We start from the raw sequence: 19337 nt of genomic DNA on the forward strand, positions 1-19337 counted from the left end.
TTTTTACTGTTTTGTCCCCCCCAACAAAAAAACGTAAAAAACCCACCCAAAAAAACAGAAACAACACAAAAACCCACCAAAAAAATAGAAAAAAATAGAAAAAAAAAACACAAAAAAGAGGTAGTGTTATCAAACATACCAGCTTTACCATTTCACTCAGTCCTTGATGTTCTAATGGAGTTTGTATTTGTGGAGATGACTGTCTATTTCTTTGTGAAATAAAAGTTCTCCCATCTGGCTGTGTGAGGCCTGATTAATGGCTTTAGACTGTATGCAGGTTTTAAATGACTCTGTTGATAAATCCTCTGCACATAGTTTTTCATGCCACATTTGAAAGAGTCCTCTTGAGGGGGCACGCACCACCATGAGATTACTGTGAAGATATTTTCTGTAGAGGTGAAGATCTTCCTTTCCTAACGTTTTTACACTCAGGTCAAAGCCTCCTGTAAAAGGCGAAAAAAGTTATAAATTGAATAGGCAAAAGATATTTCTGTCTAAATATATATATTTATTTTATTTTATAGAGAGTAAAGCCTTTATAAGTTAGATAATGTATTTTGCTAAGGGAACGGTTGAAAGAGCATGACCTTACTTTCATCATTTAAATTCATACTTAAATTTGAAAATATATTAATCTACTGTGCACAATAATGTATTATATATATTATAAACATGTTTGCAACTGTGCACAATATGTGTGTGTTATAATTCAGAAATTAGGACATATATCATTACATGACTGTAAAAGGGTTTAATGATGGCAATTTTACATATATGTGTATTCCACCCATTCATATTGCAGTTTTAATGAGGAGTACAGCTCTGGGTAATCAGAAGAGATGAGTAAAAATAATAAGTAAATGATTGAGTAAAAATTAATTACTAGTTTAAAAACATGAAGACAACAAACATAATATTGACCTCAAAAATAAAAATTTTATAAAGATAAATAAATTAAAATATGGGCTTTTTAGATAGATTTCGCATCTTTTCTGTAGTACATTTAGCAGTTTGTAAAAAAAAAAAAAAAAAAAAGTGATTTATTACCTATGTTGATGAAGTCTGATCTATATTGACACAATATTCCGAATTCAAAATCTTGCCAGAATCCAGTGCTTTTACTGATTACCTATTTAGAAGAGAAAGAGAGCAGAGCAGTGTTTTTTTTTAATGAAATATTCCTTTTTCAACAATTTCTAACTATGGGCCCCATCCACCAGTATCTTCCTAAGAACGTTCTTACTTTTGTTCTAGGGAAATATTTTACAAATAGCCAGCATCAGATTTTTAAACCAGTTAAACCACCTAAATTATAAAACAATAGTTTTCTTCTTAAGAAATATTTTCAGAAGATGAGGCCCAGTGATATTGGGAAGAGAAAATATTTTCTTACCAGCTGTTTATCAATAGAAGGTATGCTACCTTCACCATAGACAACATCTGGGTTATACTGGCTGAACGGTATGGGGAAGTAGACTCTTTTACCTAGAAGATACAATAAGAACTGTCCACCAACATCATCATATCAGTAGTGTACTATATATTTAGTAAACACTATGTATTTAGTAAAACCAGATGTCTTTATTCTGATCAATTTGACATAAACAATATTATTATTACTCAGTATCATGATGCTACAATATTATTAGAACAGTGTATATTATAATACATGTCCTATATTATATACAACTTATAGAAATCTTTGAAGGTTCTTACCAGGTTGGGTATTCATGCGGCAGGAGTGGAGAAACTCTGCAGTAAAATGTACGTCCACATCACAGAAGAAAAGAAGAGCATTGCTTTTCTTCCAGGCCCGAGCTCCCACGTCTAAGCCTTTTCCCTTGGAGAACCTTGCATTTAGATGTATAAGAGTGAAGTTCCTGGATCGCATTTTCCTGTGTGAAAGGTTGAATGGAATATCTTAGTATGAGAGGTTTTTTTTTTACTTTTTTTCACATTGTTTTGCACAATACTGTTAAAATGAAGTTCAAATGTCTATATAAAGAAAATGTTTTTTAATGGGGTGTTCTTATTCAATCAATCACAGTTACATAGAGAGCGTTACCTTGCAGTGGAGTCTATAATTCTTCTTACTTCATTCATTTTCTCTGTTCCAAAAAACACCACAGTGAGATGAACTTTTTCAACTTGTGGATGACAAACTTCCCTGTGACAAAAACATGGAAAATTTAATAAAATAAATAAATGAATAAATAAGTGTCATTCAAGTATGAGTACATATCTTTCAATAACATATTTGTACAGTACTGTATGATTTACTATTATTTCAGTGTAAAATCTTTTGCTTAAAAAACAAATAATGCAGTTTTATGAACCTACCTGAAATTGTGCATAAACTGTCTAAATGACTCCACTCTGTTGGACAATGGTACAATGATATTTATTAGCATGTTCGATGTGTCAATCATTTCTTCCTTCACCTTCATCAATGGCGCAAATGGACGGAAGAAAAGTAGCCTCCTGAAGTCCACAGAAGAATTATCTCTGAAGGCGAGATCATATATGGTTCCTTTATCTCGTTCTGTCCGAAAAATTCCTATTAAAATGCACAAATCAAAGAAAAGAACGAATAAAATCTAGATCAATCTGTAATGGTTCTGAGTGGTTCTGTGATAAAAAGGGCAATTGAAAGAAAAACTGGTATTTTAAAGATAAGAAAACCTCACCCTCAAAGAAGTCCTGTGGAGAGTGGATCCTACGGTATTGAGAGTTGTCTCTTTTTTGAGGATCATTAAGAATGTGCAGGGCTGCTTCTAAAGCCCCTCCCAGGTCAGTACGAAGAGTGCTTTGTACAGGGTGTCGTGCAAGCCCAGTGTCCAGCTGATAAACCCTGTGAAGAGAAAAGCTCTCAAATGGAACCAGTGCATGTTCATTTGGTAGCTTTAAGCCTTCATGGATTTCTGCGTTATGTAGTTGCTTTTTGAAGAACATCTCAATTTCGGAATTACTCTTTTCCTCTAATTGTTTCAACTCCATTGGTAGCATTACAGCAGCCTGTTCCAGAGACTTCTGCACTTTTCTTTTCCTGTCTTGGAGAGCCTTCGTCAACTGGAAGATCTGCTGTCCAAGGCTTTTGGAATAGTGATGATACTGCTCCTCTCGCTCCTGCAGCAAAGCCTGGTACTTCATGTCATCCATTGGCCCTTTGACCTTTTGGTGCTTTTGGTTTCCACGAGGTCTGCAGTTCATGGAATACAGGAGAGCTACAACCCAGAATGTCACCACTAGCACTAGCCCCCTGCGGACCATCATGCTCAGACACCACCTCTTCAGCATGACTGCTTGGAATTCTGTTGGAATTCAACCAAGCTAGTTCAGGATCTGCACAGATGTGGATTTGTGCCAAAAATAAAATGTTTATTTCTATTTAAAAACTTCTTTGTCAGCATATTTTGATTTATATGCTTTGGATTGTCCCTTAGCATCTTCTGTTCATTTCCCCAAGTGTTTAACTATAGTGAAAGAAAAGAAACATTGCAGTAAATGTTTAGTAGCATTTATTTTAATGCATTCCCCAGACAGAGATTAAGCCTAGTCTTGGACTACACAGCATTTTGAATAGAGTCCACTGAATCGAAAATATGGTCTATAAATAATCTTAAACCCTAAAACATTGACTATAATTTTCTCACAGTAGTCAAATATCAAACTACAAGGGCGCCGAATGGTCCAGCCGTCTAAAGCGCTGGCACTATGAGCAGGATGTCACAGGTTCGAACCCCCTTTGCCATCAAGCTGCCGGCGTTAGAGGGAGCAAAATTGGCCCTGCTCCCTCTGGGTGGGTAGATGGCGCTCTCTCCCCACATCACTCCTATGGTGATGTCTGCAGCACAGGGCGTCTGTGAGCTGATGTACCGGAGCCGAGCCGCTGTGCTTTCCTCCAAGCGCGCTGGCTACTCTGTAATGCTGCATGTGTAGGGTTACCACATACTGAAAACCAAGTTCAGCATACACTGCTAACATGAACAGCCCATTCACATAACTTACCATCTACCGTGCCAATACAGAAGCAATTGTACAGAGTAGTATATGACTGCTACACATGCATGCTGTAATGTCTGTACATTTGCAGTTATGGTGGAAGATATGATACTGAGTGCTCTGGTTGTGTGAAAGTATTTTTTACATTGTGATTGGATATATTTCTAGATCTGACATGAATAAAAAAAAAATTAAGATGCACTGCATAATCTGATTACTGCAGAAGAGTTTTTTTTGTAATTTGATCAATGCATTTACATGAACTTTACACAAGTTTACACAAGTAGGTCAGAAATCCGCCAATTTTTGCCACAAGGCAGTATCCTCACAAAATAAGGCATGATAAAAAAAAATGTGAAAGAAGAAGATTATTTTATTTCTTTAGTTTCAATGTTGCTCCGAAAGTGTTTTCTTGCCTTTTCATTGGTCTGTTTTCACACTTAAACAGACGAAAAATTTGAGGAAACTGTTTAAGAATTTACATGCACAGAGAACTACCATTACTGAGCTAAAATTAAATTCTCTTTATCAGATTTCTTGTTTTTAATCCTTATTCCAATCTAAACAGTCAGAATATGCTGTTTACATGACTACATAGATAATTAGATAACCTCAGAAATCCATTTATAACTGGATTATGAAGTGCTTGTAAACGCATCAAAGCATCCTTTCTGAAACCTCTCTTTTTACGCTAAACATACTGAAAGAGATTCCTTAGAAGTATATAACAACTGTCAGAAATAAAGGACTTTAACATTGTTTAGGTTTTAGGCCTGCAAAGAATTTGAACAGTTTAAAACAATCTATATTATAATTAATCTATTTAAAATCCTCTAGGCAAACCAGCAACATGTACTACTTACCTCTCTCTGTCTTCTCTGCAATCAACACTGCTAGACAGCGAATACCCACATCTTTACTGTGAACACAGCTTCGCATGCTTAGCTCTGACTGTAGAGCTGCGTTAACAGCCACCCCAACAGCCACCCCATTGCCGGACTCTTTCCACCAGCAGGTATTTGGGTTAATGTGCTGTGTGGTACCCATGAGGCCTCAGGACTCAGTGCCTGCTCTGTTCTGCCATATACAAACGAACTCCTCCCTCTTTAAAGTTATGAAAGGAGAGCTGTTTAACATGTCTTACAGTCAGTCACCTGCAGTCAAAATCTCAGTTATATTTCAATTATGTATTATAACCAAAAATAGCCTATGGTGATATATGTGTCAAAGACTGTTTAAAACAGGGATCCAGAATATGTGTTTTTTCTGCTACAGCAATACGTAGTCATTTGAAGCAGACCATGAAACTTTACATTAATGCTTAAATTGTTTATAGTGTTTTTTTTTTAACAATAATAATTTTACCCATTTTGGCCCCATCATCCTGTGTATTTTTAGCCTTTATCAGCACATTTTAGTGTCTTTTAGTGGTTTTGAGTGATTATTTAGTGGTATAAACATGTTCAGAGCAAGTTCAGAGGGTAGATTACTTTTTATTTATATTAAAGCTGTTTCTGTGAAGTTTACCATTTTTCTCTTCTGTCCGTTTAATCCACCTGTTTATCTCCTTAATGATATCTAACCTTTCCTTCTTCCATTTTAAAATTTGCATTGATTATGCGAATATTTAAAATAGCAGCAGGTACATAAACAAGGTTCACAAAGGACAAGATATGTTTAAAAAGTTTAAAAGATACAATTAAACAAACATATTTGAATATTAACAGCGCTACTCTGTTGCTGTATACTGTAGGAATATTGCCTCTGTCCTGTATCATCTCTGATGATGTATTCCCACTATTTTTATATGTATTATCATGCCATGACTACGGCCCTACTGTCTACTTGCTTTTGCACTTTTTAAACTGCTTCGTGAAGGTGTCCATTTGTGGTTCCAGTTCCTGTTTTTCTAAATTAGGCAACTGTCACGCAACCTTCCTAACCCCATTCCCATGAATCGAGAAGTTCTGTTCCTCCTGTTCTGTCCTGTTGAAGCCATCTGGCTCTTCACTGCCCTGCTGCAATGCTGTCCTGCTCAAGATCCTTACATAGATTAATTTCCGCTACACTAAACTGCACACAGCAGTACATTCTAATTTAATTAAACTGAATTGAAACAGGCCAATATTTATAGAATGGCAAATTAATTTTGTGGGCCAGACTGTATAACACGCGGAACATTCCTTCATGCCCTTTATTCATTTTAACCCATTAAGTCCTGAAGTGACAAATCCTGAACACCCGAGACGCATCACATGACAGCAGGTAAAGGTGTGATGATCTAAACTCATTTAAAAATGTTGGTGTGATGGGTTAGTGCAGGAGTAAGTGCTTTGCTTCTACAGGTCTGTTCCAACACATTTAACAATTTAACCACTCTAATAAAAGGTCATATATTATATATATTACTAATTGGTTGTTGTTTTGACATATGACATATTTAACCTTAAAATATTTACAGAAGTCCTGTGACTGTGTCATTACAATCAGGATAGAACTCCAATTTATTCAGTTACTTTGAATAATTATTTTAAAATGGGCCTAGGCTCTGATGGGTTGCCACTAGCAAAAGTATTCATACCGCTTAAACTTCTTTACATTTTGTCACCTTACAACAACAATTAAGATTTCATTGAGATTTAAAGTGATAGACCAACACTAAATAGCATACAATTGTGAAGTAAAACAAAAATGATATCTATGGAGCACTGGTCAGAGAGGAAGCCAAAAGACCCATGGTCACTCTCGAGGAGCTGCAGAAATCCACAGTTCAGCTGGGAGAATTTGTCAACAGGACAACTATAAGTTGTGTACTCCACAAATCTTGTCTTTATGGAAGAGTGATGAGAAGAAAACCTTTCTTGAAAGAAAAGACATAAGAAGTGCAGTCTGTAGATGCCACAGATGAGACCAAAGTAACACTGCTCATCACCCTAAACACACCATCCTCATTGTGATGGTGGAGGCAGCATCATGCTGTGGGGATGTTTTTTTTTTTTCAGCAGGAACCGAGAAGCTGGTCAAGAAAATGGATGGAGCTAAATACAGGGCAATCCTGAAAGAAAGCTTGTTGTAATCTGCAAAAGACTTGAGACTGGGAAGTTTTGCCTTCCAGCAAGACAATGACCCTAAGCATTCAGCTAGAGCTACAGTGGAATGGTTTAGATCAAAGAATATTCTTGTGTTAGAATTGCTCAGTCAAAGTTCTGACCTAAATCTCATTGAGCATTTGAGGCAAGACAGCAAAGAAGCAAAGAAGAATAGGTTAAAATCTCAGTCTCTAGCATATGTGCAAAGCTGGTAGGGACATACATCAAAAGGTTTGCAGGTGTAAGTGCAGCAAAAGATGGCTCTACTAAGTATTGATATAGGGGGGGGGGAGGGCTGAATACTTTTGTACATCACACATTTTGTATATTTATTTTGATTAATTTTTATAAAACCGTGCATCATTTTCATTCCACTTTACAATTATGTGCTACTTTGTGCTGGTCCATCACTTAAAATCTCAATAGAATACATTTATTGCTAAATGCAAATCACATACACAAACGTGAAACATGCAAGTTGCTTTTTTTTTTTACTTTATTAGAAAAGAAGTCAGTGCTTTTTCTTTGTACATCTTCAAAATATAGCAAAAGTATTTACAGTTTAAATGCACTCATAACCTACATGCTGTAAACTATTTACTCCAGAAGGGGGCATGAGAGATTTTTACTCCAAACAGTAACAGAAGATGTAGACACAGGACAACATGGGACTGTGTGCCTAAATAGGCCCTGGACATCAAATTATGAAATCCAAAATTATACTTGTATACAGCAAATTGTGTGTTAAATTAAAACTCAAAAACATTAACAATAACACTGAGTCTTAATATAACTTCCAGTATTAAACACTGATAAATCTGATATTTGAAAGGCCAGATTTACACTTGTCTTCTGTGGAGGTTGATCATATCCACTGATCCAGTAATGATAAACGTTTGATTTAAATTATGTGGACAAATTTTGGTTTAAAAAAAAAAAATCAGAAAATAGAAAAGACTTTATGGAAGGTTTTGGCATGACAGTGATATATAAATCAACCTTAAACAAATGAGCCAATCACCCCTATTTTAACCAACATGTAAGCTCAAACCATATTATATATATAGATGTGATAATCATCCTCAAACTTAACGTAGTACAAAGATGGTTTGGCCTTAACCTGATGAATAACTGTGCCAATCCTCAGACTGCCATCCTCTTTGGCATCCTCCACTTGCATTCCAACAAGACTGTCAACAACCTCACCAGACTCTGTAGTGTTGTTTTGGTCTTCTAAAGGATGGACAAAAAAATAAGCTTGATTCCATTTCAGATAAATGTGTGCATCATAAAATTATACATTAAATTATACATATAATTATATAGATTTGAGGACAGCTTACAATTACTAGGGATTCACCAAATATTTGACATCCAAATATATTCCAAATGGCACACCAAAAAGCACCAGCTGAAAGATATGAGTTGAACAGGACTAAGATAGTAATGTTAGCTCAGGTAACTTAACCTTATCCTTTGTTTCCTTACCACAAGACTGTTTTTTTCTGTATAAATTTAAAGATATAATATGTGATCTGAGTACTTTTAAAGTAAATTCATGATTAGAATAGAAATACTACTGAGGTAAATGGATCACTTAAATTCTGAGGGACATTAAGGGAGCTAGATAAATATGTGACTGGAATAGCACTGCTGACGTAAACACATGATTAGAATAGCATTGCTGAGGTAAATGAATTTTGATTTTTGGTATGTAATCTGGGATATTGTTATATGTTAGGTGTTCAATAAATATGTTTAAATTGTAGTTTTGTAATCACTTCTGCTTTGAAAAACAAAAAAGGTAGGCATATAGGCTATGCAATTTATTAATAGGAAGAAAAAGCAAAACTGGCAAAAAAAAAAAAAAAAAACCACACACATTCTGTGTTTGTCATTTAGCTTTATCAGAATATTTCAACTTGTTTGGCTTCAGTTTTTGCAACATATTTTCATTTCAGAGCATCCCTACCAATCATCATTTTAACTTTATTGCTGTAGAGCTCAGACCTTGCTAAACAAATAATTGGTCAATATAATCGACAATCTCCTAATATCATTGTGGACTAATTATTCATTTTAGCAGCAGTGCATTACACAAATTGCTGTGGACAGAAACTGTAATGGGTATAGATAATTATAGGTAAAAGCGTAATCGACTCGCTCACACAGTTTACACTCAACTTAGTCTGTGTCTCCTATCTTCTGGACATTTAAATTCCAGATGTCCAGATGCTTCAATCATTTTAAAACAATGGTGGGTAGAAATAATCATTGTCTAATCAACTAATCGAAGAAATAATCACCAGATTAGTCTACTACCAAAATAATCATTAGTTTGAAGCTCCACAAATAACGTAGCAAAGATCTTTCATAGAAGTGTAGCACTGCCATTTACTCACCTAAGTCTGTAAGTATACGGAGGTCACCCTCTTTGTAGTCCTGAAGAAGCTGGTACAAGTAAAGAACAGGGTCCTTCTCATAGGTAATGAAAAACCATGTAGGCATCATGGGAGCTCTGCCAAGCACTAACCCTCTCCAGGGATCCTTTGATCCATCATCCTTTTCAAACTGGTGCTCCACAGTTTGCCCCACGATCCTCTCTGCTAGACGAGCATCACTCACTCGTAATGTAGCTGGAGAAAGAGGTAAAGATGTTATTAATATCCCACCAAATGTGCAGTAGGAAGATCATTTGAACACGTAAATCTGTGATTCTCTATTTGCTAATAATGTAATTAAGCTTAATAAAGTCTCTGAATTACACCAGTTGGGTTGCAACTTAAAGTAGCTGAATGCTTGTTTTAATTAGATGTGGTGTCCACAAACATTTGAACAAATAGAGCAAAGTTTAAAGATTTATTCCAATAAATTAAAGTGGTATAAATCGAGTTGGTGGTTCGAAAGACTTTAGAACCACTAATATAAGGTATGAAATACAGTATTAACAATTTGGAAATGTAGTTTCCATAATTTACTAAAATGGTTTAGCACTTGCATGTATGGTTCAAAAATCTATATTTGTCATCAAAAATGTCAGTTAGCCAGCTCTATTTAGACCAGCCATCTGTTGACTTGGCTAGCATTGAGCTGGCAGATAAATTTCTGGCATTCTGAACTCAATACTTTACTATAGACATGATCCACATATTTACATATTCACATACCACATCAAACATCAAGACCTACCCAATCTAAACAACACAAGAGACTGATGATCTGTTAACCACAAAAAACGAAAACAAAACATACAAACAAAGAAATAACAGCTATTTATCCAGCTTAGAAAACAGTTAGCATAACCTGTTAGCCATAAACCATTGAGACTAATATACTATTGTGGACTTTATAATAAAAGGTAGCTTGTACTAATGAAAATATGTATACTAAAAGCAATAAAGAACATCCATTATTTATTTTGTTAGGACTGGTTATTTTTTATTTGGACTATACAAAGTAAACATATTGTCAACATATGGACAAATATCTAAATTCTGTTTTCAAGCAAGGCTATTAAAGAGAAATACCACATAATTTCACCTAATAATGTAAAAAAAAATGTTGTAGAGTGTACTTACTCTTCAATATTTGTTTGAGTAGCCCAGAATCTACTAAAGATAGCAACTCGCACTTATGCCCAAACATAACATGCTCCAACATACTTCTTTTTTTTTTTCAAAGCACTTACCAATTTTGTCAGGTAAGATTTCAAGTCCTTGAACCCTCTCATCTTTAAGAAGTTCCAGGCTGTATACACAGTCTAAGCCATCATACTTGATGAGGTAGAGAGAAGGGTTAACTTCGACTTGGTCTAGAACTGTACCAGCCCAGTGTGATATGGGAGAGGAAGAGTCTTCTTTCCATTTGTGTTTTATCCTGCAGCCAACAATATTTTGTCTACTTGGAATATTTGTTGAGCCAGGGCTCACATGGTGTTTGTGCTTATGCCTAAAAAATAAAAAGACAAATGAGAACTGGGTCGGTGTGTGAATTAAAACTCTCTGTTCCAAGTTTATGTTCACCTATTTAATTTTATATTTCTATAACCTTAACTGCATATAAAAGAAGGGAAATATATTTAAACAAAGCCTTTCTGTCAACGCTATTAATCAAAACCCTTAGTCACGTCCATTTAGCTGTGTTGCAAGCAAGATCCAAACTTTCTAGAACTTCCTCTTTTGAACTATTGTTTTGATGCTTGTAGAGAGAGGTAATATTTTAGCCTTCACAAGTATTTGGTTCATTTCCTATATTTCTTATATTCCCAAAGCACCACTTTCCAGCAATAAATACATACCATGGTGCCAGTCTATTAGACACACTTAACTTGTAACCACATTCAGTTTTTTGGAGTCACTCAGAAACTGAGGTTTTTAAAGGCTTTACTGTCACTGTTGGTTCAAGAACAGACCACCAAGCAAACAAACTCCTACAAGGCTTACAAACAAAGTAGATGTGTCTGATAAAATCTGCAGTAAACGCACAGTGTTCAATAAAACATCCATGCAACTAGTGTTGGAATCACTACAGTTTTGAGTAAGTTCAAACCCAAGTAATATATAGTCCTATATTGCTTCCCTCCCAGTGACCGTGACTATGTACCAACAAAATGCACTAATATTGTTGGTGTGCCTGAAAAAAGGTTAATAAGTGCAGGTACACGGTAGATTATTCAAACCCCTTTCATTTTTTTTACTCTTTGTTTAATTGCAGCCATTTGCTAAAATCAAAAAAGTTTATTTTATTTTTCATTTATGTACATTCAGCAACCCATCTTGACATTAAAAAAAAAAACAGAAATGTAGAATTTGAAAAATATTTAGCAAAAAATTATTAAAAAGGAAAAAATGAAATATCACATGGTCATTAAGTACTCTCTGGAGTTCAGCCACAGTGATCTTTGGGTTCTTCTTTATCTCTCTTACCAAGGTTCTTCTCCCACAATTGCTCAGTTTGGCTGGACGGCAGGTCTAGAAAGAGTTCTGGTAGTCCCAAACTTCTTCTATTTAAGGAATATGGAGGCCACTGTGCTCTTTGCAACCTTGGACAGATCTGTGCCTTGCCACAATTCTGTCTCTGAGCTCCTTGGGCGGTTCCTTCAACCTTAAGATTCTTTACTAATCAAGTCTAATCAGTTTAATTAAACACAGCTGGAGTATAACCATCTCAAGGAGGATCAGAAAAAAAGGACAGCATGCCAGTTAAATATGAGTGTCACAGCAAAGTGTCTGAATACATATGACCATGTGATCTTTCAGTTTTTCTTTTTTGTACAATAACGAGAAATAAAATAGCAAATGGCTGCAATCAAACAAACTGAGAAACTTTAAAGGGGTCTAAATACTTTCCGTACACATTGTACTTACCACAATGGAAATTAAAGTTTGACTGTAACTTTCTGTACCCTATTTTTCTGTTGGGTAAATAGAATATTGTCCATTACAACAATCAAAAACCTCTTTACTTTTCTGTAATTGTGAACTAATTTTCCTTACTGTTTAATGGCACAGAGACATGCCATAATAAAACCATAATATTGTTATGGTTATGTTCTTTTGCAGCTGTATTTTTGATTACTTTGGATTATGTTACTATTGTCAAGACAATATCCCAGAGAGGCTTAAGAGCTACTAATATATGAATGTCCATTGTACAGACAGATCATGTGACAAATTTAAACACTGGAAATCACCATTTTAGTTCTTCCTATTTGTGCATGATCATGTAGATTATTACTTAGGCTATGTTACCCACAGGCAACATTATACCATAGAGGGTAATTGTTACTTACTTATGCATGTCTTTCTTCGCTGGCCTGCTCTCAGACACATGTGCTGGAATTGTACAACATGTGTGTAGCATTATTAAATATTGTCAGGATTATTTCATTCAGTAATTTCAAGCCACACAGCATCGTAAACAGGTCATGTATATAATGTTTAGCCATAAAATAAAGATATTAATATTATAATGGGCCGTTCAACCGAGGTTAATAAATTAGGATTACGTACCTTCTCTGGAGTGGTGGTGACCCGAGGTCTTCCCAAGCTTATACATTTGGTCACTTAAAGAGGGTCAGCCAGTTTTAGACTGTTGCTTGTTGTTTTGTCTCAACAGCCTAAGAAGATGCAGAAAATAATTGGAAAAAAACATATTTTAACTTCGTGTGGAGTAGCTACTTGTTATTAAAATGAATAAATAAATAAACAGCAATAACAGCCAGGCAAGATGCCAGAAATATTTGGGGGAAAAAAACTTTCTGGGAGAAGTACCTGTTTAAAAATCAATAAAATTACATTTTTCAGCCCAGTGTCTTGTAACTTACTTGCTGCCTCTGATAACTAGCTCTATATATTGTGAAGGACATTTGGGATTGGGTGTGCAGGCAAGGCAATTAAAAATAAATATTCCAAAGGACATTTTTAATTAAAAAAATAATAATCAAATGTAACTGTTTTGTATTATTAACACATTGAATGATCGTTTACATGTCTCACAACTGCTACAAACCCAATCAAAAAGATAAAAATTCTGGAAATATTTGTAAAAACATATTTTAGAAACTTTTTGGGTGGAGTACCTGTTCAAAAATAAATAAGCACCCAATTTCAGCACAAGATTTGAATGCTGCCGCTAAAATCGAGCCCCATTTGTTTTGTTGCATTCAGATTGGGTTTGTGTTAGTCAGGTGATTATTTTGTTATAATTTGAGTTTCCTTGCACTGAATAAAGTTGTTTGTGTAAAACCAAGTGCTCTTTCTGTCAGGAAGTAGTGGTGCCTGGTTTATGTTGAAATTGGGGAGTAGAGGTTGTAGTGACCCAAAACAAAGACTTTCCCAGGCTTGCTCAGCCGTTTCCACAAATATTGGTATAAATTATTTGATGTTTGTACATATTCTAAAATTTGGGCAAGTTTTCAGAAAGCAAATATTTTTGGTTGCAAAATACATAGAATATTGAGTAAATAAATAACATTAGATACATCATGGGGAATGAGAACCATTTTTTATTTTCTAAATACAAATATATTTTGTATCAAGCAGCAACAAATTGTAGTATGATGTTTAAAATAATTGGACATTGCATGATCTGCAATGTGACAATTATACAGCTCTGGAAAAAATTAAGAGACCATTTCAGTTTTTGAATCAGTTTATCTGATTTTGCAATTTACAGGTATATGTTTGAGTAAAATGAACATTGTTGTTTAGTTCTATAAACTCTAGACAACCTTTCTTCCAAATTTAAAAAAAAAATAAAAATATTGTCATTTAGAGCATTTATTTGCAGAAAATACGAAATCACTGAAATAACAAATAAGATGCAGAGCTTTCAGACCTCAAATAATGCAAAGAAAGTTTTAAGAATTCAGAAATCAATATTTGGTGGACTAACCCTGGTTTTTAATAACAGTTTTCTTGCATCTAGGCATGTTCTCCTCCACCAGTCTTACACGCTGCTTTTCGATAACATTATGTCACTCCTGGTGCAAAAATTCAAGCAGTTCAGATTGGTTTGATGGCTTGTGATCATCGATCTTCCTCTTGATTATATTCCTTCTTGTTCTTGTTCAATCAAAGATACTCAAAATGTTTAAGTGGTCTCATTTTTTTCCAGAACTTTATGTAAACAGTGCTATGGTAATGCTGAAAATATATATTGTGCAGCCCTAGCACAATTTCACCTTAGTTATTTTTTTTAAACTGTGACTAGTTATAAGCTATCACCGATTTACTTGGAATATTATTCTCTCTCTTTTATTTAATGGTAAAAAAAAAAAAAAAAAAAAAAAAAATGAAATGACTAGTATAGTACAAACAGAATAGAACAGTACAAATGATAAGTCAAGATGAATGCAATCTTGTCTCTGGTACTAAAAATATGCATGTATTGATCTGCAATTAGAATTCTAGCTGGTAAAACTGGGTTAAAACTTCTAACTCTGGTATCATTTCAGGCCAACACGGGTTCTATACAACAACAATTACAAAGCTAACAACGAGACAGACGGCATGGCTGGATAAAAGCTGCTGGAATTCTGTTATTTACCCCGGGAAATGGAGGTTTACGTAGTTAGGAGAAACAATGCCACCCAATTCACACCAATTCATCTCGCAACTTCCACTGTTGTTTAAGACAAGAAAACCAGTATCTAACAGATACTAGCAGTTGCTGAAACTGTGTACTTACAGGAGAGGCGGGTGAGTAGAGGAGTCCACAGCGTGCTGCTGTAAAATCTAACTGCTTTGTTGCAGCGGCGCGTTTCGCTCTTTTCCGCTACATTGCATCCAAACACCGGTGGAAGAGTAAATTAATATATAGTTGTAAACACTTTAACAGAACGAGCGGCAAAAACAAATTTTCTGCAGGACAATCCCACTCATTTACTTATTCACTACAGCGTCTCATAGCGCCTTCGGTGGTGATTAATGCGCATGCGCCCCTGAGCATTCCTTTGTAGAAACCAGACACAAGAAATAAATCAAAATAAGCCACCACGATTAACCCGACAGTTATGCTACGGGTTAAATTGACCCATTTTAAAGTTTGAAGATCGAGGAAAATATTTTAAAAGTATTTATATAGTATGAAACTTCTTCTGCTTGCCTCAAGTACACACTAAGAAAAAAAAGTACAGATTTATAGAATACTCTATATTGGGGTACCGTACAACAGAGTATTTTTCAGTGAAAAGTCTTTTTTATTAACCCATGTTTTTGTACCAGTAAGGATTATATATTAGATTTCAAAATGTTATAAACATTTTTATCAACAAAATATGTGTCAGGAACTTGACTTTTGATGATCCAAAATTGTCTGGCTTTCAAATGAAAAATGTATAATTAAAATATGTATTGTTTATTAGTACAGTGATTCAGAATACTGAATGTATCTTTTGGCTGGTTAAATGGTACAGATCTGTACTTCTTGCTGTTAGGGAAGACTTTGTACTTCAGAGGGAACACATCTGACCTTCTAAAGACTAATATTATACCTTTTGAAGGTACAGTTATAAAAGGTGTACCTTTGATTACAAGAAAGTATTTATGTTATGCCTCTGTTTTTAGTGTGTAAAAACATGGTTCATCTCACATATTTGCAACCACCCCCTGCAGAAAATAAATAAATAAAATAAAACAAAATGTTAATATTATGTTTCAATGTTATGTAAAACTACTGTGTTTGGTTTGTATATTTTGGTCTTTCAAAGTAATAAAGTAGTGAAACATTACAAAAAAATTAACATATTTTTTATGAATAACTAGTGAATTATCCTACTTGAACCATTACCTGTTAGAGGTAAGGAACACCATTGCACTAAATATTGATAGAATAATTAGCAATGATGGTAATAATGGAATATTCACACTTCTTGTTAGGATTTGTTTTTTTATTATTTTAGACATCTTTTGGATAATTAAACATGCACCTGGGTCAGATTGACCCAGGAACACAGCAATTATTTTAGCTTTTATTTATTTGATGGATAATGCATTAAGCAAAAAAAGCTTTAAGTACAAAAAAATAGATTACACTGCCACACAGTTTATTAGAACGTTGCACAAAATGCAAAAAGCTTTCTTTGAAGAATGTTAAACATAAAACATATTCTGGTTTGTTTAACAATTTTATTAATCCAAAACGTGAGGTTGAGTCACCTGCAATGGTTATCAGTTAACAGCTGTGCTGAACTGAGCTGAAGAGTTAATGACTTATTTTTTGCCTCTTAATGTGTTTGAGAGCATCAGTTGTAAAGTTGTGAAGATGTAGAGTTGGTATACAGTGATTAGCCCTATTTAAGTAATGTTCTATTTCATGTTATAGCAGGAACTGCTGAAGAAAAAATACTTTAAGAAATAAAGGTCATTCAATTCGAAAAAATTCAAGAACTTTAAAAGTATCCTCAAATGCAGTCCGTCTGGTGCAAAGTAGCCATGGGGACCCTTTGGCTGTGATTTCCAACATCAATTAGTTTAATAGTCTTATTTTCACAGTTAATGACTTTAAACCTACAGCTGACTAGGGCTGAAAAGGTATTATTCAGGTAGTGGACCATTTCCAGGACATCATTAATAACACTGTGGAAGTCTGTTAGTGTGTGTTGTGGTGGTAAGAGTGCACTAGACACAGCAGTACTGAAAATAGCCCACCAACCATAAATAACCATCTAATTGTGGTCCTGTGGTTAGATACTTAACACCAAAGGCTAGATGACTGCTGAGCATATGGTGTGAACATAAGATAAGCAGTGTTTAAAAAGTCCAGCAATTCTGCTATGCATAGAACACCTAGAGTAACACATACCAGAACTACTATTTGGTATCATTTAGGGATGGGATAAAATAATGATATTGTGATATATATTGAATCATTTTCATTTGTGATACTTTATCAATATATGACATAAAATATCACTTTTTATTGAAACATAGGCACTCTAAACTCCTTAAGACTTGCCCATCGCCCCCAGAAAAAAATATACAAAGTCTAATTATAGAAATGTGTCACTGTAAATACTAAATACTTCTGAGCCTGACATTATGTATACAAATGAAATCTATACAGTATATGTCTCTAAACACTTTTCTTTTATGTTGGAAGACAAAAAACATTTACAGTTTAGTGACATGCTGACTGCTCAATCTTTATCCATTAGATGTCAGTATTACCACATGCATTTTTCTCTTTTCCAAAAAAAAAAAAAATCAGGATGTTGCTATTATATTGAGGCAAATTGGCACACCAGCAATGAGAAAGCTGTCAGTTAGTGTCAATGATGTAAACGTTAGTGTAGTCGGAAGTGGAGGGTAAGTAACTAGTCCAAGGAAGGTGGCATAAACTTGATGGTGGCCAGTAGGTGATAGATGGTAGGTGACAAGGAAGCCTGTTTCTAAAAAAAAGTCCATCAGTTACTAGGGGAGAACTAGGAATAAACACCTGAAATCAGCCAAAATCAGAATCATCCAGAATTTGATCCAGATTGGTTAATTTATTGTTCTGATTTGGGCAAATCAAAGTCTCTTGCTTTTTCCTTTCGACAGTTGGATAACACAGATTGAACATCCTTATCCAAACTGCACTTTTTATTGTAAATGGGGTAAATAAACCTCTGCAGCTAATCAGACATAAATTACAATAAATTCAAAAACACAGCAGCTGGCCATCAAAGTTAATAGACGTTAATTTTTGGTTGAATATTGGTCATGACATCAAATGACACACATTTTACGTCAGGATAACATCTAAAACTGTTCTGTGCCTGCAAGGTCTATCTTTATTTACAGAAAGCAGACTTCCCAAGGCACCCAGGCAACACAGTCTTTTTTCCCCAATAGCGCGAGAAAAAGAGATGTAGAGCGAGAGAAAGGCGTTCCCCTCGTGTACATGTTCATGAAGCGCATGCAAAACAGAGTCTGTTCTGATTGGCCTGTTCTCTGCAAAGAGTCTGGAAGTCAGCCAATCATTTTAAGTGTGGGCGGGCAGTGTTTTTCCCCCTCTTGGACAGAATGCGTTTAAATGTTTGCAAAAGACATGTTGAGGTGAGTTAATGTGACTATATATTGACTCATAACCATCAGTGTTGTCTGTGCAAATGTTGAAATACCTTAGAGAGTCAATATTTATGCTGCATTCCACTTGAACACGGATGTTGGAACTTCCTAGTTCCAAGGAGGAAATTTCTCCAACCGGTTAATTTTACCTGGAAATTCCCCAGAAGTTAGATTTCCTAACCTAAATGTTGGAACATTTACAGGGGGTTTGGAATATCAACTGCTAACCCAAAACAAAAAAATGACTGGAATAAAAATGAAGAAAAAGTTTGGCTGGATTCACCATAAACACTGGTAAATTACTTGTCAACCAGTTGTGGTAAACTACAACATCTTTAGCTAAATGCTTATCGGAAATGTTTTGAAATCTGAACTGGAATGCTTTAAAAGTGACATTTGAGGTAAATGGAATGCAGCATTAGCAACAACTTTTCTTTAATCTCATAATTTTTGTGGTTAAATTTTACAAAAAATCCTCAAGTTCTAAGGTATTCTTGGGACATCTTGTATACATGGTTTGTTTAAAGCATTTTAGCCAGTCAGAATGTTTTTTTTTTTTTTTCAGGTGTGACATGTATAGTTGGTTATGGCATAGTGGTTTGGTGGTTAGTCGGTTTGCCTGTCAGTGCTGGGGTCTTAGGTTCAGGTCCTACCTGGGTGGAGTTTACATGCCCTGTCTGTGTGTGTGTGTGTG

General features: G+C 35.0%; 1 protein-coding gene across 2 annotated transcripts; it reads right to left on the reverse strand.

The window, feature by feature from the left end:
- Window positions 1-66: 66 nt before the first annotated feature.
- On the reverse strand, window positions 67-15521 carry csgalnact1b (chondroitin sulfate N-acetylgalactosaminyltransferase 1b). 2 transcript variants are annotated; one of them, XM_049486149.1, is made up of 13 exons: window positions 15282-15521; window positions 13103-13209; window positions 12883-12925; window positions 10780-11039; window positions 9494-9727; window positions 3665-3698; window positions 2688-3313; window positions 2341-2557; window positions 2066-2167; window positions 1717-1895; window positions 1394-1485; window positions 1048-1129; window positions 81-443 (listed from the first exon to the last, which is right to left on the reverse strand). In XM_049486149.1, the coding sequence occupies exons 2-13, from the start codon at window positions 13146-13148 to the stop codon at window positions 172-174; spliced, it is 2187 nt and encodes a 728-aa protein (XP_049342106.1). In that variant the 5' UTR covers window positions 13149-13209; window positions 15282-15521; the 3' UTR covers window positions 81-171. The 2 variants fall into 2 exon arrangements, with proteins under 2 accessions (XP_022526123.2, XP_049342106.1); XM_022670402.2 differs by lacking the exons at window positions 3665-3698; window positions 9494-9727; window positions 10780-11039; ... (1 more) ...; window positions 13103-13209; window positions 15282-15521 and adding an exon at window positions 4866-5099 and having other exon boundaries at window positions 67-443; window positions 2688-3473.
- Between the last annotated feature and the right edge of the window lie 3816 nt (window positions 15522-19337).

This window comes from Astyanax mexicanus, chromosome 12 (genome assembly GCF_023375975.1).
Source record: "Astyanax mexicanus isolate ESR-SI-001 chromosome 12, AstMex3_surface, whole genome shotgun sequence".
NCBI lineage: Eukaryota > Metazoa > Chordata > Actinopteri > Characiformes > Acestrorhamphidae > Astyanax > Astyanax mexicanus.